This window comes from Aythya ferina (assembly GCF_964211825.1).
Source record: "Aythya ferina genome assembly, chromosome: 8".
NCBI lineage: Eukaryota > Metazoa > Chordata > Aves > Anseriformes > Anatidae > Aythya > Aythya ferina.
This window is the reverse complement of record NC_140304.1, coordinates 17202022-17229921: the sequence shown is the minus strand read 5'-3', so window position 1 is coordinate 17229921 and position 27900 is coordinate 17202022. Positions and strand designations below refer to the sequence as shown.

Below are 27900 nucleotides of genomic sequence, written 5' to 3'. Positions count from 1 at the left end.
CATGTGTAAAGGGATGGGTCCACAATCAAGTTTGTATCTGGACTGTTTGGCCCTATAAAATCACTCTGTTCTGACCAAGCATACTGTATCCTTGGCTGAGAAGTCAGTGGTGAGGCTGGAGGAAAGCTTCCCTTTGGCAGGGAATAACCATTTTCTCTGTGTGTATTTCTCCGGTGATGCTGAAACAGGAGATGAGGTTTAGCAGAGGAGAGCTCAACAGGGAAATCTACAAGCTACAGTGCTTTTTGCTCAGCTGTATCCAAAGTCTGTGGCTCAAGTATATTCGCATATGCTGCCATCCAGAGCTTGGGGAGGGAAAATGTCTGACTGCTGTGTCAGACTCAGGTTTTAGCTTAATAAAAAGCTTGGACTCTGGACCTAGGTTAGTCAAACCTTCCTTTCCCACAATGGGGTTTTTATTACTTTTCAGATGTAGAGAAATTGGCAGTTTTTGATTCAAGCCTGTTAGCTACTGAAAAGTGAAGTCCTGTTTCCCTGACAAAAGCAAAAATCAAAATAGTGACTTTGGCCACCATTACAAGTAGAAAGTGTGTCTCTAGCTCGTCCTCAGAGACAACGCCCTAGCTTTTTTGTCAGATCTGCTCACTGCTGCTCTCTCACATATTCCTCCCCCCCTCCCCATTCAGGAATGTATAAAATATTAAGAAACAAGGAATGAAACATTTCTCAGCATGTGAGTCTCACATAGGTCTTTGTTTTTTGTTGCATGATTTGTGTTTTTGTTTGTTTTTCTCTACAACGTTTGGCTATGGGAGGAGAAAAGTGGTGTCTTACAACTAGCTTGAATTGAATGAAGCCTGTGTTTACCTTTAGCCTGTTTCAGCTTTTCAACACGGCCTGTTACAGAAACTGAAATAGCTTGTCCTGGGATTCACGGATGAATTGGTGTTAATGGGAGGTTCGTGTAAGGGGACTGTCGCAGGGAGGAGACTGCTTAACTGAGTTCTGTTGCCTAAGGAAGAATACACTTCAGCACAGGATTATGTGCGCTCGCTATTTTTGGGGGAAAGAGTGAATATCGAGACCTATTCCTAGCTATCTGCGATGCTCCTTCTGGCAAGGCCCCGAGGCAGCCCAAAGGGCCGGTGTGGGCACGAGGGCAGTGCTGCCATGTCAGCAGCCTTGACGAGGGAGCAGTGCAAGTAGCTCCTCTGCATAACACCACCGAGCTGCTGCCCTAGCACAGCCATGCAGGAGATGGGCACAGCCACATGCTCGCACAAAGCAGCAGCAGCCCCTGTGCTGGGCTGGCACGGGACGAGGCTCCTCACCGCGGAGCCGCGGGGACTCGCCCCTGCCAAGCACTGCCTGGCCTCCAGCTCAGGGTAAGGGCACGTTGTGGTCCTCGTGTACCGAGAGCAACGTTTGCTGTTTTTGCTTTCACCGGGGCCAAAGGGCGTGTGGGGCGACAGAAACCGTTGGGACTACAGAAGGCGCGGCGAGGACGCGGCTGTTTCACCGCTGATAACCCCGCGGCGCCTTCAAGCGAGATAAGGCCCGCTGCCATGACGCAAAATGGCGGCTGCCAGCACCTAACATGGCCGCCGCGCAGCCTCCCTCCTCGTGACCCCGCCGATCCGGGCACCGGGCGCCGGCGCTTCGGGCGGCCGCGGCCCCTTTCTCCCTTCGGGCCGCGCCGCTCACGTGACGCGGCGGCCGGGCCAATCGGCGCGCTCCCCGGCGGCGCGCAGGCTCCGCCTGGCCGCGTTGTGGCGGAGGGCGCCATTGCTAGCCGCGGCCGCCAGCCGCCGGGAGCGGGGCCTGCCGCCATCATGGACTACGGGGAAGGTGAGCCCCCGGCCGCCGCCCCGCATGGCCGCGGCCGCCTCTCTGCGCGCAGGGCGCCCCCCCGTTCCCCCCTTCCCTGCACGCACCTCCTCGTCCTCCTCCTCGCCGCCCCTCCTGGACCGGGGGAGCTGCGGTGGCGGCCGGCGGCGGGCGGGCTGCGCGGGAGGAGGGCAGAGGAGGGCTGAGGAGCGCGGAGGGGCCCGAGGGGCCCTCCCGGGGCCGGGCGGGCGGGCGGGCGGGAGGGGCGGGGGGCGAGGGGCGAGCTGAGGCGCCCGGGGGGCGCGGGGAGAGCGGGGGGCGAGGGGGAGGCGGCGGCGGCGGCGGTGGTGGTGGCGGCGGGGGGGGGCGGTGGCGGCGGCGCGGGCAGGGCCGGGGGGAGCTCGGGGCGAGCTCCGTGAGGGGTCGTGCCAGGAGAGCCGCCAGCAGCGAGAGCCGCCTGTCGGCGCGGCTCCCGGTGTCTCCCCGCGAGCTCTCGCAAAGCACTAAGTCATTCTCACTGACCCATCCTCTCCAGCTGAAGACAGAGATTGGAGGTTCCCAGATACCCCCATGCATTGTGGTGTGAACATGCCCAGTGGGTCAGTCTCAGGTATGAGCTATAAATACGTCTAACCTCTAAAAAAAGCGTTGGGGCTGAGCAGTCAGTGTTGCCAAAGATGTTAAAAAGGGGTGTTGAAAGTACGTAACGCGGTGTGGCTGCACGTGTTGTGTTCTGGAGGAGTTGTAACTGGCGGGGAGTGAGACTGCGTTCTCACCTTGGGCATGTCAACATGAGCTCCTGCACGGTCCGAGGCAGAACGATGAGGTGTCGGAGGAGCAGGGATGGGAGGGAATGCAGGCTTCACTTACGATGTTGCTCTTTGCATACATCGGTATTTTTATGTTCTCATGGACTATGCTATATTCAATTCGTGCTGCTTAGATTGAAAAGAAAGCAGCAGAAACGAGGTCAGAGGATGTTTTCCTCTCACGCGGGCATGGGAAAAGAAGAACCTAGATTTTCTTTTGTAACTGACTTTAAGTAAGGGTGTGGGAAGGAATATACAAAGCATAAAAATAAATGTGATAGAGCAAATGTTAGCTTTTGTTTATGTGCTATTAAAATACCTGCAACTGAAAAGAATACGGATTTTATGGGTAAGGCTATAAACTTAGCAAGACTCAAGAAATGTTTTGAAATCTCTTGCCAGCATGCAAACAAGTACCAAAAGGTCGTTGATGTATCAATATAAAACTTTTACAATAAACTGTACCTAAGCTTTATTTACAGATGTGACCAAATAAATATTTGCTATTGGATCTCTTCATACACTTGCTGGCTGTTACGTGGAAATAACATGGATTACAGAAGCATCTGCGATTGCAGTATGACTGTTTTCATGATACAATCCTTGAGTCTTAGCTCTTTTGCCAACAATAGTGTTCTGGATTTATTTTTCTTCATAGTAAAATAATTAAAAACTCTGAACTTGTTTTTGTTTTTTTAAATCTTCTATATTGATTTCTAAATAAATGTCCTTTATGTATTTAGTAGAAAAGGTTCTTCTTAAGTTGTAATTTAAATTCTTACTGGAATGTTAACTGGAGTCAATAACCAGAACCTGCTTTTCTAATATCTGATGACAGCAGTATTAAAATGAAACTAGGCTCATCTTATGATAAGTTAATGATGAAACATATTGTACAGTTAAACTATTACTTTCATGTACCTCTGTAAGAATCTGTGATAATTGTTTTTTGTTACTTATATTTATTCACAACAAGTTTAATTATGATGTTTGCAGCTTGAAACACTTGACATTAATGTTTGTGCATTGCATGTATGTTAGTAAGTAATGAAAGAGCCTTTGTCTTGCCCTGATCCTGTACAGTGGGCTAAAGGCTATTTTGTAGGGGTCCAGTAGATGGCAACAGAGGATGAATGTTGAGCGTTTTCTTCTTTGCCCGGTTCTTGGCTAAGTTCTTCCTGTTGGAAATTTTTAGCCAGTTTGAAGCGTGCTTTTTGTTGGATGGCTGATGATGGCTGTGATTCCACCGTTGTCCCTTGCTCATGGCTTGGTTTGAGGCCAGATGATGTAGCCTGTAGAATAAACTTTGTGACAATATATTGAGGTTTTGGTTACTGTAACCATGTCCATTTAATTAACTCCTAAAATTCATTTAGTTGTTGGATTGGTGCCTTGTTTTGCATGGGACTCAATGCATTAAATCTTCTGTATCTATTGACAAAGTTGGGATCTTTAAAGCAGGCATAAATTCTATGAAAAATACAATGTGTCTGGAAAAAATGCAGCTTACACAATGGATCCTGAAGTTTGCTGTTATAAATTACAAACGAAAAATACTCTAGGCAATTATAGCTTGTTTCAAGCCTCTAATTCTGTGTTTTTTTTAATTATTTTGAGATTGATATTACGTTTTACTAAAGTTTTAATTTTTATATTCATGATTCATTAATGTAAAATCTTTCTCCTTTCTTTCATCCTCCTAGGCTTCTTACATGTTCCATGTGGGGAACGCTATTGGAAATGATTTAACTTCTTGTGCTGTGAATGTTTTCAATACCTTCTAATCTTAATTTTTTTCTTTAAAAGTGTGTCTCATAGAGTCCTCTGTACCAAGGGAACCTGATTCTTATCTACTACATGTTTAAGTTCTTAGTTCTTTCCTAAGGAAAACAGATTTTTCATTACTTTGTAATGAGGTGTCATCTTGCAGCAATTTTAAGTGATCTCTCTGCTAGATCAGACATTTTTTGTTGTCGTTAAACTTCAGGAATGCATATAAGTGAACATTTCAATGTGTAAGTTGATCTCTTCTTTTAGTGGCCTATGCTTTTTGATTTTAAGGTTAATATATTTTTTCCCCTTTATCATAACTTTTCTCCCTTACTCCGAGAGCATTTAGATACGGTTTCGAAATGGAAAATGGAATAATTCTTCTCTGTTCTGTTTCCGTACTTTAGTTCAGCAGCTCATTCATCAACACTGTGTGCAAGAAGCTGCAGATACCAAAACCTGATTTATTCCTCTAACAAACGCTATTTCAGATACCTCAACTGTGTCAAAGATTTGGTTTCTTTTTAAACTTCAGGAGCAACAATGAACCACTTTTTTTTTCCTCTCTGAAGTATTTATAGATACACAGAATACTTCTTCAAAGGTTTCTTTGCTAAACAGTTACTTTTTAAACTTAAGTGAGACAGAAGTACCAAATTTCTCAGTTGTTTTCCATTTGAAGCAGTGCAATGCAATTCCTAGCTGTTTTTTTCCTAGCATTTGAGTACACATTCTCTTAGCGTGTGAAATATTTTCACATTTAGTTTGAGTGCTGTACGCAGTCAGCTTCTGTGCATCTCCACCAGCAATGACGGCCTGAGCTAACAGAAGTGAACGGGGAGCAGGCTATAGGCTGAGAAAGTTGTTTTGTGCAGGTGCAGCTTTTTTTTTTTTTTATGCTCTATGTCTGTCTCTGGCTTTAGTGAGTAGAAGAAGAATCAGAAGTGTGAAAGAGGCCAGCACAAATAGGTTTTCATGTTGGTTGTCAGGTTTGGGAACTAATAGGCTATTTACTGTGAGACTGTAATAATTAAATATGTGCAAGTGATTCTCATTCAGGTATATTCGGTGAATGCTTATTGCCTTGTACATTTATTTTCTCTTTTCCCCTTTTAGAATAAAGCCTATCTGGAGAACAGACTTGCAAAGTAAAGAAAAGCTCTACCTGAAGAAATATTACACTGGTTATTTGAATGCAGTATCTTTATCAAGTGCTGGTCATGATTCATAAAGTCTGTAAATTTTTTATTAAGTTTACAGCTGGTGAAAAGATCAAGTGGGAGGCCAGTGGTTTGGACAGTAGGTTACTGCCCAGCAGTCTGGAACAGTCAGTGATGAAGCTGGAAGGTGATGGTAAAACCAACTTTATTAGGTCAGGTCTCAGATGCTTCTGTTTCCCACCTTGCCTCCTATGTGTCACACTGTCCATTTGGGGGTGTGGAAGGAATAGTATGAGGGCCCCTTTGGTATATTTAAATGTTTTGGCTGATTAGTAGGTTAGGGATTTTCTGAACTGCAGCCAAAGTCTTAGTGTTTGACATCCTTTGAATGTCTTGTCAGTGGATTTAACCAAGTCCTTTCTTAAATCCATGTAGGTTTTTAGTAACTTCTTGTCACAGGGCAGTGCTGGGACTTGGATATCTATTGCGAAAAAGCATCCAGTTAATTTTTAAGCTTTTTTTTTGAAAGTTTTGTTTGCTACCTCCAGTTTCTTGTAGTACAAAACCACCCATGTAATAGTCTGTCACTTTGTAGCTTTTGTGTCCCTCTGTTAAATCTTTTTCCAAGAGGAGCATACTACAGTGTAGGGAAATGCAGTGCAGCGAGCCTGGGCAGGAGGAGTAAATTGGTCAGTTAGGGAACAGGAATTGCCCATTTGGGGAATGGCAGCCACACTGCTGATGGTACAGATATCCTTGCTGATCCAAGGGTAGGATGAACCTTGGATGAGTAAAGGGAGCATTGAATAGAAACAGACATCAGATGCTGTCCTGGGAAGCACATTTCAATGTTTGCTTTTGTGCTGAAATTTTTAGGAAAAAAAAAATCACCTTGGTTTGAAGCATAGCTTCAAATAATTTTTTGGAATATTTTTTTTCATGTGAATGTAAAAGTTGGTGGTCCCTCCCCACGCTGGTCACTCACTGTACTAGTCAGATTGTGTTGGCAGTGATCTTGACAATGCGTTTTGTTCTTCCATGTTGAATGATGTGATTAGCCTGCTTAACCTAATTACCTTTGTGCCATCAGAGAGACTGTAGATGATAGGGAGCAGGATAAACTGAGGTGAATTATTGGTCCCCTTCAGGCTGTTTTCAAGATGTCAGTGTCTTCTGATTTGATAAACTGCACTTAAAAAAAAAAAAACTTTGGATCTGAGATTGAACACAGGATCAGCTGAACTTAAAAAGCTTTGCAAAAATTACTGACTTTTTTTTTTCTTACATGCCCATATCTTTATGTGGGCAGTCTTCAGGGTATTGCCCTAAATGTAAGGAAGTAGATCAGTCACACCAGAGAGGAATATGAGATCTTCATATTAGAAGGTTCAGCAAGTTCTTTAAGGAGTAACATCCTGGAGTTTAGACTGATATCATGTGATGCTACATGATTAGTATTTTGAGAGTTTTTTTCCTACTTTGCTCAATCTTATTGTACATCCCAAATATGGGAAGATGCAGTGCAACTTCCAAGTTCTAGAAGTATCATCCTCAACTTCTTAGGAAGTACGTATGATCACTAAAAGGAGAACAAACAAACCAGCAAATCTTATTTGGAGATTCTATTCAGGCTTGCTAGGGACACCCGTAACAGTGAAATACTCAGCTAAGTACCATTTGCAGTTTTCCTTGCAGATAAAGAAAGTAAATTACAATGGCTGTCTGGTCTAACAAAAAGCAGTTACAAATGGGAAATAACGTATATACATGTACTTATTTTCTACAAAACTGATAGGCACACAGAGGTACTATATTTTGTTAAATGGGAAATATTTTATTACTTTGAGTGGGCTTATTGCCTGTTCTGGAGAAGTCTTGGGATTTTCTTTGGAATGTAGGAAATAGTGGATAAGTCTTTGTGTGGTTATATTTTTATTCTTTCCGGGTTCACTGATTTTCCTTTTCTACCTTACTTTTTAATGAGGCTTGACTTGACAGGCTTGCTTTCTGTTACCCAGAAATTAGTGTTGGCCAGTCCTGGGAAACAGTGATCATCACTAGAATGTTGATGAGGTGCAAAGCGTGCACCTTACAGAAAGGCTGTGGCTCATGTTCATTATGCAGATCTACATTGTTGTCTTAGAGCTTTGAATTTTTGTGTGGTTATTTTAACCATACTTCTATATAGGACTTAGAGTGTTGAGGAGAAACTTGGTTCTTTTGGCAGACTTCTTTACAAGATACAAAGGTGTCATGAAGTGACATCAGTTCAGCAATGAGGTACCACCCTCTTAGCAGAGTTGGTCACCTGCAACTCAGTGGTGCTGTGGTGGTTTTCTGTTGGTGCTAGAAGGGAGAGTTAGATTGGAGCCTGTATGCAGCGTCTGCATTGCAGCGTGACATGAGCTGTAACCTTGAAGCAGTGTCTCTGTCAACTTCTGAACATTTTTTTGTGGCATTGTTATAGCCAGGTGTCTGAACTGTGTGTGTTATCAAAGGGAGGAAGTGGTCATCATTCTTCACTAACTTCTGATGCTCCACGTCAGGTTTTTTCCATTTAGTTGTCTTAACCTGCGTCTGAATTCCAGCTGACAGAACAATAATCCTGACCTGTCCATTACTGACAAAAAATGTCATCTTCATTTCAATTAAGAGGTTCTCTGATGATGACAAAGACACATGGTTTCCCTCAGCACATTGTTGAAATTGATTCAGAACTGAGAGTGCTGTATTTTGTTTGTAAGCTCTGTGGCAGGTTAAACATTTTACTTAAGAATTTAAGCTAGAATGCTTAATGGGACTTCTCTCTTGCTTTCTTTATAAACATTTTTCTGCTCTTTTTTAGACATGGACCGTGATTATGGGCATGGAGGCTATGGTGGCCCACGATCCATGGACTCTTACCTTAACCAATCCTATGGGATGGAGAGTCATGGAGGTGGAGGCGGAGGAGGTGGTGGTGGTGGTAACAGGTAAAATAATCCTTCAGTTGTCCCAAGAATTGATCAAATACTATTTAAGTTTCAATCATTCTGTTTTCTAACTTAAGTGTTCCTGAGGCATGTTGTTACGATTTTGTATGAACGCTTTTGTTCTGAGTCTTCATGTTCATTAACGACTGGCAAATCTTAAACTGTAAAAGCTAGATTATTGTAACAATTAGCGTTTTTGTGGAAAAGTTCGACACTGAAACAATACGTCTGTGACTGAAAATGGATCAAGTTTTATTTTTTGGTAACGGTTAGTAATTTATAACTGATTGGCCTGACATACTGTTTCTGACATAGCAGACTAGACCTAATTGGCTTAGTGGCTTAGACTGAATCTATCAACATTCCGTTTTCAAGGAACATTTAGGGTATGTGCTCTTTGCTTTGAATGTGCAGTGCTTAAATGGTCTTCCTATTGAATCTGAAAGTCATGTCCAGATTATTTCTTTGGCAGGTACTGATTACACTAAAAATTGTGTGCATGTTCTGGGCTGCTTTGCAAGACGGATTAGTCTAAAAGTAAAATTTCTGATGCAGTGGTCTTAAAGTTGTGTATTTAATGCTAGGATATTATTCCTGTTGCTCTTTCAGATAAAAGCAGTAAGGAACAGCTGATTTGATTTATCTTTTAATATCACATTTGAAGTAGTATGCGTTTCAGAGTAGTGATTCTATCTTGGAGGAAATGAAACATGAAGAAAACTTGGATAATCTGATGGTTTTCTTGTGTGCGCCCTTGAATTCTTGTCTGGCTGTAGCCAGACTACTGTATGGTTCTTGTTCGTAGTCACTGTAGTGCCACTGGGCGAGGACAGAACTAAATAGGGAGGCTGGAGAAATGTTGTGTTTTGCTGCATGGGTCTGTTAAACATTTTAGTTCATTATAATTTGTTTAATGATGAAAATAAGATTGACTTAAAAGACTGAGCAGAGATTGAGGAACGAGCTGTACCTACCATACAGTAATCTGCATATGATTGAGTTTGAATGACTACTTGAACACAGAAATGTCTCTTGCCATGTAATGTTAATATTATGCATGGACTCCTTTAGGTAGCACTATTTTCTGTTTACTTCTCGGTCTTCCAAGACTAAATGTATTTTAAAATGAAGGCATTCAATTTACTATAGATCCAGGCAGAACTTTGAGTCTGTTCTAGTTTATATTTTATCAAGGGGCTGTCTTTCCCAATTCCTGCTTAATCACCTATTATAACCCTGTAGGGACACTAATGTGTTTCCCTTCCAATGGTGTACACATACTGATGGATTTCCAGCCTGACTCCTGCTAACGTAAATCAGACTCATAAATAGCTAAAGATTTCAGCTCCTTGTTACTATACTTAGAAACTTTAAGGACTGTTTTTGTTTCCATTCTGCGTGTATTGAGATAGATTTTCAAAATCTGGAGTTGCTAGACTTAATGGTCTGCAAGGAAAAGATACATGTGCATTGAAGATCATGATCTCTGATTGGGTGACTGAATATTACAGGGAAGATGATTTCCAAAAAGTATAAACTTGCATGGAAGAGCACTTATGTTTTCCTTTAGAATTCTGGGGTGTTTAAGACACAACTGTACCACTAAAAATTATTTTATTTTTTTACTCTCAGTTGAGAACTAAGCCGCCTTTTAACTGCTGTTTAACTGTTAAAATATGAGGGCATGATTTTGAAGAAAGGAGAGTTTGACTAGCCTGTGAATGTCTGCAGGTCATTATTTTCGTCAGACTAGGGCTGGGCTCTAATAATTTAGTAAATGTTGCTGAAAATTTTAATTGACCAAAGTTCAGGCATACTGAACTTTAGAATTGTTTGTAGAAAAAATGGCTCAGATAGCTTTCTATCTGGTCATAGTGTCATTTGCCCAGCCCTAATCAAGATTAAACAATAACACAACTGTACCGACCAGTATAGTAATAAATTGATTTTAGTTGATAAATGTCAACTGATAACATGTCTTTTTGAAATGTATAACATTAGTAAGCTTACTTTTTTTTCTCCTCACTGTGCAACTTTTCCAGGTTTGGACCTTATGAGTCTTACGACTCCGGGTCTTCTCTGGGTGGGCGAGATCTGTACAGATCTGGCTATGGTTATAATGAACCCGAACAAAGCCGCTTCGGAGGTAGTTATGGTGGTCGATTTGACAACTCCTACCGGAATAGCCTTGACTCTTTCGGAGGTAGAAACCAGGGCGGGTCTAGCTGGGAAGCACCTTACTCCCGTTCAAAATTGAGGCCTGGGTTTATGGAGGACAGAGGAAGAGAGAGTTACTCTTCCTACAGCAGTTTTTCTTCACCCCATATGAAGCCTGCACCTGTAGGCTCTCGGGGGAGAGGAACGCCTGCTTATCCTGAAAGTGGATTTGGAAGCAGAAACTATGATGCTTTTGGAGGACCATCAACAGGCAGAGGCCGAGGCCGAGGAGTAAGTACAGAATCTTTTCAGATTCTTTTCACTAGACACTCTTTTAAACCCTTTCAAGACCACTGCTTTAAAATTAATACACTGTTCAGTACAGTGTGTTTTTTTGTCCAAGCAAACTATCATGGTTGACAATGTTGTTTACCCCCTTGAAGCTGTCTTCAAGTAGAATGCAGTCTCTCTTTCGCTCTTGAAAGTAATGAGTAATAGAAGACTAGTTGATAAGGTTTGTTAAATCTCTCCTTTTGTTTGAAAGGCGACGATAAAAGTCATAGGTTTGGTCTAAAAGGGATTAAAAGGACTTGCATTTTTCCTTGTAAGCACTAGCATCCTCATTGCTGGTGGGGAAATTCTTGAATATTGTGAAAGTTTAATTCAAAGCCATTTGAAGTTTTTAGTAGGTTAAAGGTGCAATGTATATGCAAAAAAATAAAACCCGGTTGTGAATGCCAGAGCAGCTTTCGTTTCCTGCAAAGGTAAAACTTCAGCTAATTCTTTAGTATGTTCAACACATGCTTTATCAAACATCAAGTCTTCTCTTAAACTTAGTTCTTACTCTGACTTGTGTATTGAAAGAGTGATGGGGAGGAATTTGCAAAGGTAGGTGGCTAGCACTTATAGTGATTCGTATTTAAAATTAAAGCACAACTAAAGGGACATCATCAACTTGAAATCAAGTTCTTTCGCAAACTTCAGATTGATTTCCTGGTAATGTGTCTAACCCTATGGCTTGTATTCATTTTGTTTTGGTGACATATCTTCTACCTCGTTTTCAGTGGATTCCTTTCCAGTGTAGGATGTAAAAACTGTCCAAATTAACTGGACACAAAATAGTAGATGACAGTTTGGAGAAGTAGTGCTTAATGTTTAATGAGCTAGGGAAAAAATACAACAGAAGAGAATAAAAAATAATCCTGACAGACGCACTAACTTTAAGTTGATGGTGTCCCTTTACTTTGGTTTTATAATCCCAATTCTGATTTTTTTTTAATTGCGAAGAGTTCAGTGAACGCTTTTCCGCCTATGCCTCTAGGTACTACTTAACTTTTAAAATTCCTAAGTGTGCCATATCTCTTTGGGAAGCAATTCTTTAATGTTAAACCATACAACTTGCTTGTAGCTTGAAGTCTAGATGAAGATCTTTTTTTTTTTTTTCTGGGTCTTTTAAGTGCCTAATTGTCTGGTGGTCTTGTTTCAGAAGGTCTACTTTGGAGCATTCTTGAATACTGTAGTTGTCATATTCAAATTTTAGCTCAGATTTACACATGGCTACTAGCTAGCATGTAGCACGGTATTAGAAATAGTCTAATCTTTATATTTCTCTGCTTGTAAAGCTGAAAGTGTTTGATTCTTAAGCTTGGATGCCATCCTTTCAGAACTCATTTGGATCTGAAAGTTTTGTGCAAAATGGTGACCAAGTAGCCTTATTTCTGTTCTATTTTTGCTTTTGAAATCTTTTTAGTCTTTTACGTTATCCTTTATTACATAAAGGCTAAAGTACTTACCATACTTAAAATGCATTGCACCTTTAATAGATACTGTTTTTAAAAAAGTACTTGAAACTATTCAAGTGCCTACTTTGTTCCAAATTTATAGACATACAATGTAAATGTACATGCTAGGTAGTTCTGTAACTGTCTCAACTAAGTTAATTAATGTGGAGATCTTGTGCATGGACTTTTGATTAAGCAAAGTGCCTGTTTTGATGCATTCAGTCTGTCATATAAAATCTGCTAATAAAACGGGTATCCCTTTTGTGAAAAGTATTTTGAAGTTATTTTCATGTTCTTTGATAGTGTAGTGCTAATTCTCTTCTCACGGTGATTCAAATATTTCTGCTTATCCAATTCATCCATCCAGTTAGTGGGCTGTCTTCTGACCTTTATTAATCAAATAATTGAGCTAATATTAAGAAATGTGTTGGTGCTTTGAAAAAAAAAATGCAGCTACCTAAGTTCTCCCTCTTCAGATTACTCATTTATTCCATGCCTTCAGAGGTTGCTTTCATAAATAAGTGTCCACCAATGTCTGTACAGCACTTCAGACGTAACAGAAGGATTTAGTCTTTCAAGTGAATTTTCATTCCTGTTGCTGATGTTTTTTTATTAGACCCTCCAAGCCCAACTTCTGAATTCACTGTTGCGCATTGTCCTGGAATAATTAGTAAAAGACAGACTGAGCTGCCTTCAGTTAATCACTGCCTCACACTGAACAACTTTCTTTATTCAGTTTTCAAATCACTGCTAATAATTTAGAGTAAAGAAGTCTCTCTCTCTTTCTCTCTCGGCTGCTAACTAGAGTGTAGGAAAAAGTAGTTTGGTTAGCTCTGTTTTTTCACCAAGGGGAAAGTCATTCATCATGTGGAGAATCTGAAGAGAGGAGCCAAAATGTTAGGCTGAGATTGAGCTTTGACAGGCATGTTCATCATCTGGACAATGGCTCTGAATAAGCAGAAACATGGTTTATACATGTGTGTTCTACTGGACACCCACAAAACCATTGCACAAAACATCAAAACTGGGAACTTAAATTTCCCCTGCATTTTGTTCCAGAATGCAGAGTTTAGTATAGAGTTACATTTTAAAATAAACACTTGTGCCGAGTAATTGTTGTATTTCTATTGATGTCATATACTAATACCTTTTTCTTGATTTCCCAAATTTCCAGCATATGGGAGACTTTGGAGGAATGCACAGACCTGGAATTGTTGTTGACTATCATAACAAACCCAGTCCTGCAGCAGTTGCTGCAAGAGGAATAAAAAGAAAAATGATACCACAGCCGTACAACAAACCTGGTGGGACGTTTATCAAGAAACCCAAAATGACAAAACCTATTTTGAAGCTGACTCAGAAAAAATCACCTAGTAAGTAAAAAGTGCCAAAATTAAATTAAAATTGCTATTTTTTAAAATTAATTTGGAGTTTAGTTTTAATATTTAGAAAAAAGACTGTGCTGTTGTAACTTTTTCTACCTTCGAAGTAGTCTATAACAGACCTTTTGAAATTACTTTTCTACTCTTCTAGCTCTTCTACTGCAAAGATAACTTGCTGAATGAAAGTGGACATTTTGATGTGTTTAAATATGTACTGCTGAGAACTGCTTCATCTAGACTTCTTTATAAAGATACTTCATGGGTGCAAATTTTTACCACTGAAAATATTTTCAGATTTTGTGTTCTGTTAATTGGTGATGCCTGACACACCTTAAAATGTGCACCTGTATGAGACTGGGCCTGGTTGCCCAAAGACCTTGATATATGGATGAAATAGAGCATCAGCTGTAGTGCAGCTACAATAAAGGCATAAAGTGTGGATGAAGAGGAGAGAGAGGGGAAGGTGAAATAAGAAAACAGTGGAAAATTGTTCTTCAACAGTGGAGGGTAGACAAGAGTTGCTCTTGTAAGTGAAATTCTGTAGTGAAGGCAAGAACTGTAAAATGATAAACTGGAAATATAAATTACAAAGCATTAGCGACACTTGACTTTTGTAGTTTCCTTGAAGATCTCCTAGAACTCTAATAATTATTGTATTACAGCCAAAAGTCGAAGGTAGAAAACTTGCTAATATGGTTTGAATAAGTTACTTGCTTTGAGGCAATGTAAATTTCACTTGAAGTATTAGCAACAGCATGTGCAGTGGGCGAATTTTGGTTTTGTGTTTGTAGCTTTCTCAGTGATTTCTCTCTGCAGTGTTTTATATAGTTTTGTTATAAATCACACCTGAAAAATGTTTAAAATCATTTAAGCTCAAAGCTAGCAAGGTAAGTGTGCAAATTTGGGAGAAACTATGATTTATGGTTCTTACTTGCTCTATTTTATATTAAAAAGCTGTTAGTTTTGAATTCAAAGCTAAGATAAAATTTTCAACAAGTGGGCGTATAGAACAGATTAATTTGCATTTTGTACAGGGACTGTAATATTGGACTTGCTAATTTTGGTGTTGTGAAATAGGTCCATAAAATACACATCCAAATATCTCAAAAGACTTGCATGTCAATGGTTTCTTCTCTTAGCTGTTCTCAGTATTTTTTATAGATTCTACTTTCCTAACCTACCTTCAGATAGAGCAGTTCTAGCACATTATTTGTTTCCATTCACTAATTTCCACAACCCAAGGAGTGTTATATACCATGTAAGATTGAAGCTATGTTAATGGAGTAGGTGGTACCTACTAGAATGCACTAAAATCAACTTGTTCTGTGGTTCTGACATGGGTGTGGGGGAAGACTGAGTGGCTTGGTACAATTTTCCAAGACTTGAACTGAAAGATGCTCTAAGTGGTATTGTGTACTTGAAAACTAAGAAGTGGGTATCAACTAACAGGGTGTACACAATGAGCAATATATCTCGAAATGTCTTTTTATCGTTTTTATTGTCTCATCTATCTCAAAAAGTCATGACTGTCCTTTTTAGTCATGACTTCTTTGTTTTGTGGAGTTAGATACCAGTGATTGTTTTTGAAAGACTGGTTAGCTTATATTCCTAAGAATACCTGATTTTGCTTTCAGGGTTATTATTAAAATATGATAAATTGTAGATCTAGACTGTGTTAGGTGCAGAATAAGTTGACTTTTTTCCTGAATATTTTATTGCTCTAAAATTAATAGACAGTAATATTAAACAGCATTTTTGTATTACTTATTTCTTCCTTATTTTATGCTTATAGACATGAAGTCATCTTTCCAGGATTCCACGATAGAGGTAAAGACTCTAAGAACTAGAAAATGCTTGATTCTTTCACAATTTGGATGGTATACCTTAAGACAAATAATAAAGTTAGAGGTACAAAAACTAAGGCTTAACTATGTAAGTTTCTTTGCAAACTTGATTTTTTTTTTCCTTTTTATTTGAAACTGTCTTATTTTAGTGTCAGTTTGAAATCTCGCTGACTTCAAGTGAAAGGGGTAGCTTGTGCAAGTAGTCTGGAAAGGGAACTTTAAAGTGTGTTTGTACACCTACCGACTATTTTTGTAATACACAGCTGTCACGTGAACACTTCTCACATCTTCATAGGCAGACAACTTGATTTCACATACCAATGACCTTTGGCTTGGGTGGGTTGAGAAATGAAGTATAAAATGACAGGGAAATTACAGCAATGAGGGAGAATGGATAGATGAGATGTCAGTAACATTAAGGGGAGAAGGTAAATGGAAACAGAATCGTTGTTAACAGATGTTTTCTGTTAAGGTGCAAAGACTAGTTCCCACCTGCAGAAAGATTAGTTGCCAATAGCATGCAAGAATGAGATTAAGCTAAGCTTGTATATATCCTCGTTCCATGTTAAGAGACTGAAATGTTTTTCCCTTGTCGTTGAGTGGAAGTATTAACGCATTCCCAAGGAAGTATTTAAAAGTCTGAATTGGCAATCAGAAGGTTTATGTAGAAGACAGTGAGAATTTTGACTTTGAAACTAGTTTATAAAGATATTCTGGCATGAAAGATAAATGCATAGTTTGTGGTAGTTTTACATTGAGCCTTTTGTGGTTGCTCATTTCACTTTCATCTATTGTTATATTTGATTAAAAATAGCAGGTAACAAATTAGTGGAAATAATTCATGTTGTTTGCTGGATGTAGGATGGCATTGTGTTTTTTCCATTTGTAATTTGTGGTTTTGACTTAGGAAATTGAAGTGGACACGAGTGGTGCAGTTGTTATATATGAAGACTTTACAAGAGATGCTTATGATCTTGGGTATCAGACTTTTGGAGGTAAGTCAGTTTGCTTTGTCAGGTAAGGTTTTATAGATACCGTATTTGTATGACTTTGGGTGAATAGATTTAGTATGCATGTATGTATGACCTCTAATAATTATTGCACAGCGTGACTCTTTTTAACAAATCTTATGAATTTAGGCCGTGGAGAAAAAAATTGTTTGTAATGTCCGTCGTGTGTTTTCTTTGTTACGTGGTTATAGGACTTGCTTTAATTCTGAATTTGCTTTCTTTTATGCGTGTAATCTAGACCCCTACCTGTTGGAAACAGGTATTTAAATTTGTCATTTTTAATGGAGGAAAACAAAAGAAAACTTCTATGGCATTTAAATAAGCCTTAAAACAATGTTGGTGTAGGATCTGCGTTTTGTGACTATATAAAAGGTGTTTGTGGAAGAGACAGGGAAGACTAACACTGCCCGGAATGCTAGACTTTTTGGGAATATAACACTTTAAAATCATTCTGTGTTTTAAGATGGCAAAGGAGAAGTTAAAAGCGAAGAAGAAGAAAAGAGACGAATTGAGGCCAGAAGAGAGAAGCAAAGGCGTAGAAGGGAAAAAAACAGCGAAAAATATGGTGACGGATACAGGTTTGTGTTATAACTTGTCTCGTGGTGTGGTTTTCTCCTGCTTTATCCTTGTTTTGTAAGAATATGCCTTCATTCCTGAAAGGCCCTTATGGACTGATTTCAAAAGAAAAATAAATGAACAAATGAGCAGAAATAAACAGCACCTTGCACGTTCAGCTCTGGGACCTGCAGCATAAGGAAGACATGGACCTGTTGGAGTGGGTCCTAAGGAGAGCAGTGAAGATCATCAGGGAATGGAGCACCTCTTCTACAAAGAGGTTGAGAGAGTTAGGATTAGTTAGCCTAGAGAAGAGAGCTCCAGCAAAACTTGATAATGACCTTATAGCAGTCTGTAGGCATTGAAGGGGGTCTACAGGAAAGATGGGGAAGGGACTCTATCAGGGAGTGTAGTGATAGGACAATGGGTAACAGGTTAAAAAAAAAAAAAAAAAAGAGTAGGTTTAGATTAGATATTTGGAAGAAATTAACTCTGAAGGTATGGAGACACTGGAAGGGATTGCACAGATAAATTGTGGATGTTGCATCATTGGAAGTGTTCAAGGCCAGGTTGGATGGGGCTTTAAGAAGCCCGATCTAGGAGGTGTCCATGCCTGTAGCAGGGTTGTTAGGACTAGGTGATCTCTAAGGTCCCTTCCAACCCAAATCATTCTGATTTGCACAACATTCACGCAGGAAATGCACAAGTTACTTACATGTTCTCACTGACGAGTGTATCAGTGCGCACTTGAGAAGCAGCTTAGAAGGGTACTGCTTTTGAAATATGTAATCTAGTGAAACAAATTCATATTCAGGCTGAGCTAAGTTGTTAGAAATTGACCTGGTTCTGCTTTTTTGTATGTATGGTGAGTTATTTTGTAGCAATAATAAGTAGATAGTTCTGTAACTAACTTCAATTTTGCCACAGTCAAGCTGGCTGTTGGCCGGGGCTGTACAAAACTATTCTGCTTTATGTGAATGCAGTGTATGATTGTTGCGTTAGTGCCTCAGTAGTACTGAGGAGGCCACATTTCCTTGTAAGGATTTAGTTTTTGTATGGAAAACGAGCTTTGAGTTAGTTCTTTTAATAGTCTGTAGTTAGTAAATCATTGGCTTGACTTTGGTAAGTACTACAAAAGATAACACAAATTGGAGAGCTATGATAGATAAACACACTGAATAATATGGTTTTACAATAGCTAGCATCTGGTTTTGGTAGTTTTTCTTCTGCATAGATAACTTACTAGTCTCAGATTAGCCTTTTTTATTTGGTTCTTGTAGCAGGTATCTTTCCTAATGGTAAAGTAGTAGATTTTTTTTCCATTTAGGCTTCTTTAAGGAATACTTTTTTCCTATTAATTTTCTGGTTAGGTTTGTCAAGTCCTCATTGTTTTGAGGGGAGAGGGAAGAATGTTTCTTTAATTGTAATATTATTTATTGTATTTCTCTTCCTAGAATGGCATTTACTTGCTCATTTTGCAAATTTCGAACATTTGAAGAAAAAGAGATTGAGTCCCATCTGGAGAGCGCAGCTCACCAGGAAACATTGGATCACATCCAGAAGCAAACCAAATTTGACAAAGTAGTGATGGAGTTTCTTCATGTAAGACAATGGATTTTTAAATGTTATCTAATGTTTTTACATTAGGATGTTATTAGAAAGTATCATTTAGTCTTCAAAATATGCTTAATTCATTATCATTCTTTTTGGAGAAGACTTCTGGTGCAGTGTGTATTGTTGAAAGTGAGGCAAATATAGTCATTAAAATAATGTTACAACTGTAACTTCACCCAGTTACAATTAAAAGTAGTGACTTAAATGCCCAATTAATTGCTATTTATTTTTACTCTCTTTTCTTCAGAATAAAGCTATTCCAAGTAATATTTTAACTATGGGTTCCTATTGTAACATAAACCCTCAAACATCAGCCATTACACTTTCTTTTTTCTGATTCTCTCTAGGAGTGTATGGTAAATAAATTCAAGAAGACAGCTATGCGTAAGCAACAGACAAGTAACCAAACAGACAACGCTCAAGCTGTTGAAAAAGATATAATGGAAGGTGAGTAATGATAGTGCATGCTATGGAGATCAGTTTCCACATCTTTTTTCTACCTGGTTTGTGTTCCTTGACTCATTTTTGATGTTCTGTGAAATGTAAGCACAGTCAGAGATAACAAACTTCAGATTTCCTGCCCAGGTAGCCTTGTCATAACACAAGATAATGTTTTGCTAAGTACTTGACAAATAGAATTATGTAGGCCTCACCACAGTCTTATTCAGTGTTGCCATGAGGAATGGCAACAGGTGGGTGCAGTTAGATTGAAAGAGATCACTTAATAAAGTGGTAACATGATAATGATTAATATGATGTCAAGGTGCTAGATGATATCAGTGTGATAATTGTGTTTTTGAGGCAGGCTGTGACAAAAGGAGGACTTGGAGCACTTTCTAATCCATGGCTACCCAACATGCATCTTGGCCTTGACTTACTGTTTTTTCCCCACTTGGCTGCTCTACAGACTGTTTTCTAAAGGCATTTGTGTCCCTCTACCTTCTTGTGCCACATCCCTCTGCTTTATCCTTTGCTTGAGAGCTTTCAAAAAATGCACTAGAGCCAGAAAAGACATCTTTGGAGTCCCTTTACTTCAAACAATAAATATATTTAAGTATTGCATTTGCTTGAATTTAAACTTTGAAAGTTACTTAATGGATGTAGCCAACATCTTAACAGTCTCACGTTATTTTTATGTATTCTTCTAAAGTACAGGAGGGCCTGTTTACCTTTATGATCAGAATGCTCTGTTGGGAAGCTAACATTAGAACTTGAAACAGATTTACATTGGATTCATACAGTTTTTCTTGGTGTTGAGGGATTGGGAGACAAGGAAATACATTAGGTGCTCTTATGAGGGGTGAAGTTAATTCAGCTGTTTTGGTGAAAAACTGATTTAAGGTTTGGTTCTTGTATTAAAATGCATATTATTAAGAATATTGGTCATTGTAGATCTTAAATAGTAGACATTTTGTACATTCAATTTATGATTTGTTCATCAGTTTTATTTCCCTCTATTTAGGCAGGTAAGGTGTTCGTATATCATAACCTCAGGCATCAAGCATAATTGCTTGAATCTCATACATGGTCTGTGGAATGAAGGAATTGGAGTATCAGGTGAAAAAAAAATCTCTACCAACATTCTCTTCAGCAAGCCTAGTTCTGATGCCTGAATTTGTGTGAATATTCCCTGTGATTCAGTTTGACATGTTTACCAATTGAGAGCTCTAACTTACTGGTATAAAACATCCAATCCTTTCTCCCGTTCCCCTGGTTTAACACTTTTTGTGTTAATGATTTGTTGCATGTTCTTTGGCAGGGGTTACTGCTGATGACCACATGATGAAAGTTGAGACTGTTCATTGCAGTGCTTGCAGTGTGTATGTTCCTGCATTACACAGTTCCGTTCAGCAGCACTTAAAATCTCCTGATCACACAAAAGGAAAACAAGTAAGATATGACATATTTAAAAAGAGATTTAAAAAAGGCATAGTTTCATAGTAGGTGAGAAATGTGGTACTCAGTGTAAATAACTTCTAAATTCTTATCAACACTATTTATTCTGTAGATATCTAGAATGTTCTCTGTAAACGTAATGTCTCATGAACTAGCTGGCACTTTAATCCCCACAGTGAATAAAAGGTGGTGTGCTTCATAGCCAACAATAGTAAGTTCCAAGAATGTTAATAAGAATAACTTTGTTTTTATTTTAGGGGAATTTTGCTGCCATTAAGTGTCAGAAAGATTGTTACTCAAATCATAAAACATAATATATATGTTTCCAGCAATTTAACAGTACTGGTATCCTTTCTTTGATTGGCTATTATCCTTTTAATATGAAGAAAAGTGAGAGCAATTTAGAGTTAGAAGTAGTATGGAATTGGATCCTATTACAATTCATGATAATCTTCCAACATTTCCAGCAACATTAGAAGAATAGCATGAATGAAAAAAAAATCCCAGTTGTCATAGTACAAAAAAGATTTCAAAAGTAATGTTTTTTTTTTTTAATGAAGTTCTATAATCATGAACCATAGGCAGTTGTGGAAAAGCATGGGTATTATCTGTAAGTGAGAACAGTTAACTGTGGGAGTAGATAAGTGCATGGTTATATGTAGTTCATTATATGACCAAGACCTGAATATATATCTTAATCAAACTAAAGCAACAAACTATAAACACTATCAAACTTAACTTCTAGCTGTGTAATAAACTGAATTGAATGCCAAGAATGAGCATTTTGTGCATTATTACTTTCACAATTTTCCTTACAGAAACAGACTACGAATTCAAATATGTGACAGAGTAGGTGTATAATAATTATTCACTGTTACATCTGTTTCTTAGGCCTACAGAGAACAAATAAAAAGGGAGAGTGTTCTTACTGCTACCAGTATCTTGAATAATCCAATAGTCAAGGCACGGTATGAGCTGTATGTGAAGGTAAGATGTGAAGAGTACAATACACTTTACAAATGAGTTAATCTTTGTTTAGAAGCAAGGGTTCCTGCAGGTGACTTTGTACTGTAAAGTACTGTACATGCAACTTGTCTAATTCTGTTTGATAGAATTTCTAGGATTCGTGGCAGCATACAGACAGTGGAAGCTTACAACATTACTAGTCATGGTCAGAGAATTTAAAAGATGTGGCAGCCTGTGTTACAAATTCACAGCTTGAGAAATATGTGAAATCATTTTGGCAAAATATTTTTTCCTTTTCTGGGCCAGACGTGACTTTCTGTAGTAACATTTTCCCTGTGCCTAACCAATAGATGATTTCAGAAAAAGCAATACTGTATTGCAGAAATATGACAAGGTGGCAGCCAATGCAGTATTTAATTGTAATTTAAAAGGTTGAATTTAGTCATGTTCTGCAGAATTATGTACAATTGAATGCATAATTCAGTTTCAGACAGCTCTTCTATATCTGTTAAGAAAAGATGGCAACTACCAGCTACCACAGCTTAGAATATTTGACTATTTTCAGCTCTCTGCTGGTATTCCCTATGGTATGGCATGCATGTGCATTGTCCTTTACAGCCCCCTAGTGGGAAACTGGTGAAAAGGGGATTGGAAATGTGCCATTTGCTAGTTGGAAAATTGAAGATTGTCTTCACAAGGAGGTCACTGCCATTTTCAGAATGCTTGCCATTGGTATTTGCCAAATGCAATACACTTCTAGCAGCACCTGCTCAGTGAGATATATCTAGCTTCTTGGTTATGCTAATCCCTCTCATAATTAATGCATAATCAACTGCAGACCAAAGGAGTCAGTAGTTCTTATGCAGTATGTGATGAACCAGTCTATGTATTTGGTGCCTGCAGTTTTTCAATAGAGTAGAAAATCCTGCTGACAGCTGAAAATCAGTTGCTTTGAGATGATAGGCAGATTGGCTTGAGGAAACAAAAACACACACAAAAAACATTCTTTCAGAAGGCTTTGTGTATGCAGCATATGCAGAGTGGAAAGAAGAAATTTGGAGCAGGGAGGACCTGGCAGGCTGAGTCCTGGCTGTGTTGACTGCCTGGCTCTGGCAAATACCAGGCAAGCAGTTTTGGGGATATTTGCTGCCTTTTGCATAGTGTAAGGCATTTCAGGATTGAACGCTCTGGCTAATGTTTGACGGAAAATTGGTGGTGTGGACTGACTTCTGGTCTGGAGTAAGCTAACTGACAAGCAATAATTGTCTTGGAGAATCCTTGGCTACTTTTGAGCAAAATGCCATTTTTTCAGCTGAGGCTGAAATGGTAGTTTGGGGGCTTTTTGGTAGGGTTGTCTTCAGATGGACGTGTAGAACCCACATCGCCCAGGAGAGTGGACAGCTTCAGGGAGCACCTTTCCACACTGAGCCACGGTCAGGGTTTGGAGTGGTGACTGCCCTGGGTGCTGATGCTGCGGCCTTGGCTTGGGAGGGCACAGGTGTGCCTGCAGTGGGGCTCTCCCCAGCAGCAGTGAGCAGGAGCTCACTGGTGGGTCTGGTGACTGGGTTCAACTGGGTGACAGCTCAACATGTGACTTACTCCTTTACCTAACAATTAATGGAAAATGTTTTCTGTTCTTTGATTTAATCTTCTTTCCATGTAGAAGACTATTCCACAGGTTGCTTGCTATATGTGCAAAATGAAATAAAACAAACTCAGCAGAAGGACTGTTTATCATATATATTAGTGGAGGCATTCTGAAGTTTACCTCTGAGGTAGGCAGACTGCAGGATCTTGGATCAGGTTTGTTAGGCCTGTTACAAATAATACTGAGGCTAGTTTCTTGGGTCACTTGAATCATGAACACATTTTCCTGTAAACACCACTTTAGTTTCAAGCTTTCAGTGCAATTTAAATATTCTAGAGACAAGGAGCTCAAAGGATGCATCTCTTGGGAATAAAATACTTAACTGCTTACATTCTTATGCTCCATAGATGTGTGAATGTATATATATATTTAAGCCATCTAGGAAGATGGTACCAGTGTGGCTGTCAAAATCAACTAGCATCAACATTGTTTCTGTGTTGGATGTGTTAAATGCTACATCATTGGGAAGAAGAGTGCAATCATTAGGATCTTCCCTGGAGGGTAGTAACTTTTGCCTTAGTTTGAGAATTTAAAATGCTTTTTTTCTCTGAAGAAACAGTAGGGGGAAAAATCTTTTTTTTTTGGGGGGGGGAGGGAGGAGGGTGATTATTGTGTAGAGATCTGTTCAGCTAGAAATAGTGTGCTTAATCCAGTTCTTGTAGGTTAGTTGTAAGTTGCATACTGTTCTCACAGGAATTAACAGTATCTTTTTTCTGTAGCTTGTCCTCAGGAGTCAGGAACAGTTGAGTTGTCTGTGGGAGTGTGAAAGTAGTTCTTTCAGAAGTACATTCTTCAACTGCAATTCATGATCATACCTAGCCCAGACACAAGAGTATTTTAGTTTTTTCCTTTTGCATCAGATATATAGATGTACTTTTAACATCCTTGTGAATGTGTTACAGATACAAGCCACGTTTTTGTTCTTGTACTAGGAAACAATACTATTTTCTAATGAAAAGCTAATGCTAACAAAAAGCATTAAAAGTTTACAGATCTTAACGTAACTGTTTTCACTCTGTTTACTGTTTGAGCGTGTATTTGAAGCTAACCAGGTGGAGTATTCTTAACTCCATTTATTTCTGCGCCCATCTTTGGAAATCCTTGTTGCTGTGCCCAAATGTGATTGAAAATACTTGCTTGATCCCAAGGAGGATAGTACCAGAGGCTTTTTAGTCGAGGTCTTTCTCACTTCTATCCAGAAAGGGAAGTAGATGAGTACAGTTTGGAGAGTTACACAAATACTAGCTGAAGTAAGTTTTGGATGCTTACCTTATTATTTCACAATGCTTTCCACTGATGCTGGAGTTAAACTGGTTCAAGCATTCTCTTTTCTTTTGCGAGCCAGTTTACTGAGCTAATAGGTATCCTTGGTATTTCACTGTTGGACAGTGTTACAGATTGGGTGAAGTAATTCTTGGTGCTCTGTAGCCTCTCAGTGCTTGCATACTAGTGGTTCACCTAAAAAGTGGCCTGAACTTTAACTGTCAGATTTGGGGTTTTCTTGTTTCCCTAGGTCTCTGATAAGTTGTTATACCAGCTTTCTATATACTTGGCCTTTACCTTTGAGAGTCTACTTCTAAAAAAGCGAAACACCAGTATCTTAAATTTAAAATTTTGCCTTATTCATGGGGCTTTATATTTGGCAATGAGTTGATTGGACTCAGTAGATACTACAAACTAAGAGCTTTCCAGTCACTGGAATTAAAAAAACATTATTTTGTACTGTTTGAAAAAATAATATTTAAAATGTTTGTTTTCTGTTTTCTCCTCCAGGGTGAAAATCCATTTGAAATTAATGATCAGGCTCAGGAGCAGCAGACAGAAGAAGAGGACAAGGCTGATGAGCCAGCTGAAGGTGAGGAAGAAGAGGAGGAAGAAGAGGAAGAAGAAACTGAAGAACAAACTGACTTCACCTTAGACCACACTGAAGATAACTAAGTGAAAGAAAACACAAATGAAAACAAATGAGGGGGGGCAAAACAGCTTTTTATTTCTGCTCAAAAGTGGCTAAGACTCTTTAGTAGTCTCATTTGAGAGTTGTTGAAGATTCCCCACCCTATGCATGCATTCCATTCTGTGGACAACTTGTTTATATAATTCCTCTGTGTTTCTGATTTTGTTTAAAATGAAATTAAGACTATTTTAGTTGAGCTTTTTATAGCAAACTGACTGTTAAAGCTGATTAAAACATTGTGTTGTATATTTTTTTAAGCATCCTATTTTTTTGGTGTGTGTACTGAAAGTTGGATATAATAGTTTTTTGGTCTAATCAATTGAAAAGAAAGGCTGGTCTGTGGGGTAAATATTTTAAATGCTGTACAGCATAAGCTTATCATATTTACCTCTCGATATGGAATGAGTAAACTTCAAAAATTGTGCTGTTGAGTGTGGCTGTTTTGGGGACTGCATTGCACTCTGTATAATAGAGTATGTGTAATAGTATGCCTTGTAGCTTTTTGTGATAAGATGTACCAATTTGTAGCAATAAAACACTTAAATGTTATTGTTTAAAGTGTCTATGGTTAAGTATTTCAAGTGTTTCCCTCTGACTACTAAATTTGTTTTGAATCAAATCTTGATTGATGCTATGATTATTTAAAACTTGTAGTTACATCTTAGCAACTCACGTTACTTCTTTTTTGTTGTTGTTTTTTTTTTTTTGATACATTCAGACTACATCTACTAGGACAGACGTAAGGTACTGTAGCCTCTATGCTGTGCCCGGGAAAGTATACTTTTAGTATATGTACATGCTGTTTACTGCTGGCTGTCTTACAAATTTCTTAGTGCAGTGTGTTTTTTCAGTTCCTTCTAATGTAGCTTTTGACTAATGGGAACTGGAAATGTTTGATATAAGTTTTTCTAACTACAGCTAAGTAATTTGCATCATTTTTCCCTAAGTGGCAATGTTTAATAGAAGTAACTATGCAGTCTTTTTCAGAAATTATGGGGAAATTCTTTCAAAAATCTCTTGTGTGATTTGAGCACCTTTCCTTTGGAGAATATTCGTGTTAATTTGTAACTATCGCTGTGTACAGGTGGTCTATGCAGAGTGGGTAGAAGTTAGGGAGAACTAAAATTCTTCAAAATAGAAGATAGGAAGAAATAAGATTCTTAAAAAAAATATTTTTTTTTGGTGATCTACTGTAGATCCTTGACTTCTTGTTTCATGCATGGTTTATAAGTTTGCATTAAAAAAAGAAACCACACATGTTGCATTATGTTAGACTTGATTGTTACATTTGTAAGTGGATTAGCTTTAAACTAGTTAGCATGGGCTGGTTGGAAGATGTGTTGAGCCTGAAGCTGGTTGAACAATATTGTTTTTGGATGTGTAAGTTTAAAATAATGAAGTATTTCCTAGATCACTGAACATTCATTCTCCATTTTAAGCTTAGAAATAAGGTTCTTATTTGTAATACTTAGTAAGGCAGAAAGAAGATTATACTTTAAAAGTAGTGATTCATCTCTTTGTGTTCTATTTGTAGACCTCTTGCCCTACAAGAAGAAGATGCTGATCCCTTCCCAGACAGCTTAACAGGAACTGTAGCAGTGTTCTAGAAACTGATAAGTTTTAGCATGAGAACTTCTGTGACAGTTAAGAGAACCAAGATGCTGCCCAAATTTCTGCAAGTGTATTTTTTTTTTTATTGCTGTATAATCTCAGGACCTTTGAACTCTATTCATTTCTGATTTAATTTGTAACCTAAAAGATAACTTTGATTTCTTCCTTATACTGTCATTTCTAACTGATGTTAAGTGATAGCTTAAATGACCTTTCTTCTAAGGCAGCTGCTAACTATAATGGACAAAATTGCTTTTTTCTATAGGCTTAGAAGGAACTTTTAATGGAACTCTGGGTCCCTTTTCATCAAATTCAGTTAAATTTCTTACATCGTTAACGAACTATGGAAATAATTTCAGAGGGAGAGATAGAAGGCTGTTCTATTCCAGATATCAGATTCCTGGTAGGCCATGGGGTCTGGGGCCTTGGTGGGAGTTGGTGCCCAGGGTCCGCCAGGAGGTCCAGGGGCTCGGAAGGAGTCGGTACACAGGGTCCGCCATGGGTCTGGGGCCTGGGTGGGATTCGGCACCTGGGTTCTGCCATGGAGTCCGGGGCTTCGGTAGGAGTCAGAGTCCTGGGGTCCATCGCAGGGTCTGGATCCTCAGCAGGAGTGCGTTCCTGAGGTCCGTTGTGGCGTCAGGGGCCTCGTTGGGAGTCAGCGCATGAGGTCCACTGCAGGCTCCAGGGGCTTGGCTGGTACCCAGAACTAAATGTCTCCTAGGAAGAATCCCCAGCATTTGCAGAAGCTTCCCTGGAGGAGGCAATGGTAGCTACCAGGCCTGTAGCTACCTCCAAACTAGGGCCAAATTTTTTAGAGCCCTGACCTGCAGATATATCCTCAATATCATCTGATATTGACAAGCAATTCTCTATTTGGTGCTAGCCAAAAAGTTTTGCACGACAAAATCAAGTAGAGGCAAAAGAAATTTCAAGGTGTCTAACTCCCTCCAAAGTTTGCCAAAGTTCTTAGATACCTACCCTGA

At 39.0% G+C, this 27900-nt stretch overlaps 2 protein-coding genes across 3 annotated transcripts in view; one reads left to right on the top strand and one right to left on the bottom strand.

Annotated features, from left to right (window-relative positions):
* LOC311440447 (uncharacterized protein) overlaps positions 1 to 27900 on the bottom strand; it is a 378092-nt gene that overhangs the window by 159046 nt on the left and 191146 nt on the right. The window lies entirely within an intron of this gene.
* On the top strand, positions 1600 to 25855 carry ZNF326 (zinc finger protein 326). Of its 2 annotated transcripts, XM_084527003.1 has the most exons (13): positions 1600 to 1809; positions 2324 to 2398; positions 8373 to 8499; positions 10542 to 10947; positions 13612 to 13810; positions 15612 to 15646; positions 16571 to 16658; positions 17137 to 17251; positions 18683 to 18830; positions 19190 to 19289; positions 20602 to 20732; positions 21630 to 21725; positions 25126 to 25855. In XM_084527003.1, exons 1-13 carry the CDS (start codon positions 1794 to 1796, stop codon positions 25288 to 25290), a joined length of 1701 nt encoding a protein of 566 aa, XP_084383129.1. In that variant the 5' UTR covers positions 1600 to 1793; the 3' UTR covers positions 25291 to 25855. The 2 variants fall into 2 exon arrangements, with proteins under 2 accessions (XP_084383129.1, XP_084383130.1); XM_084527004.1 differs by lacking the exon at positions 2324 to 2398 and having other exon boundaries at positions 1601 to 1809.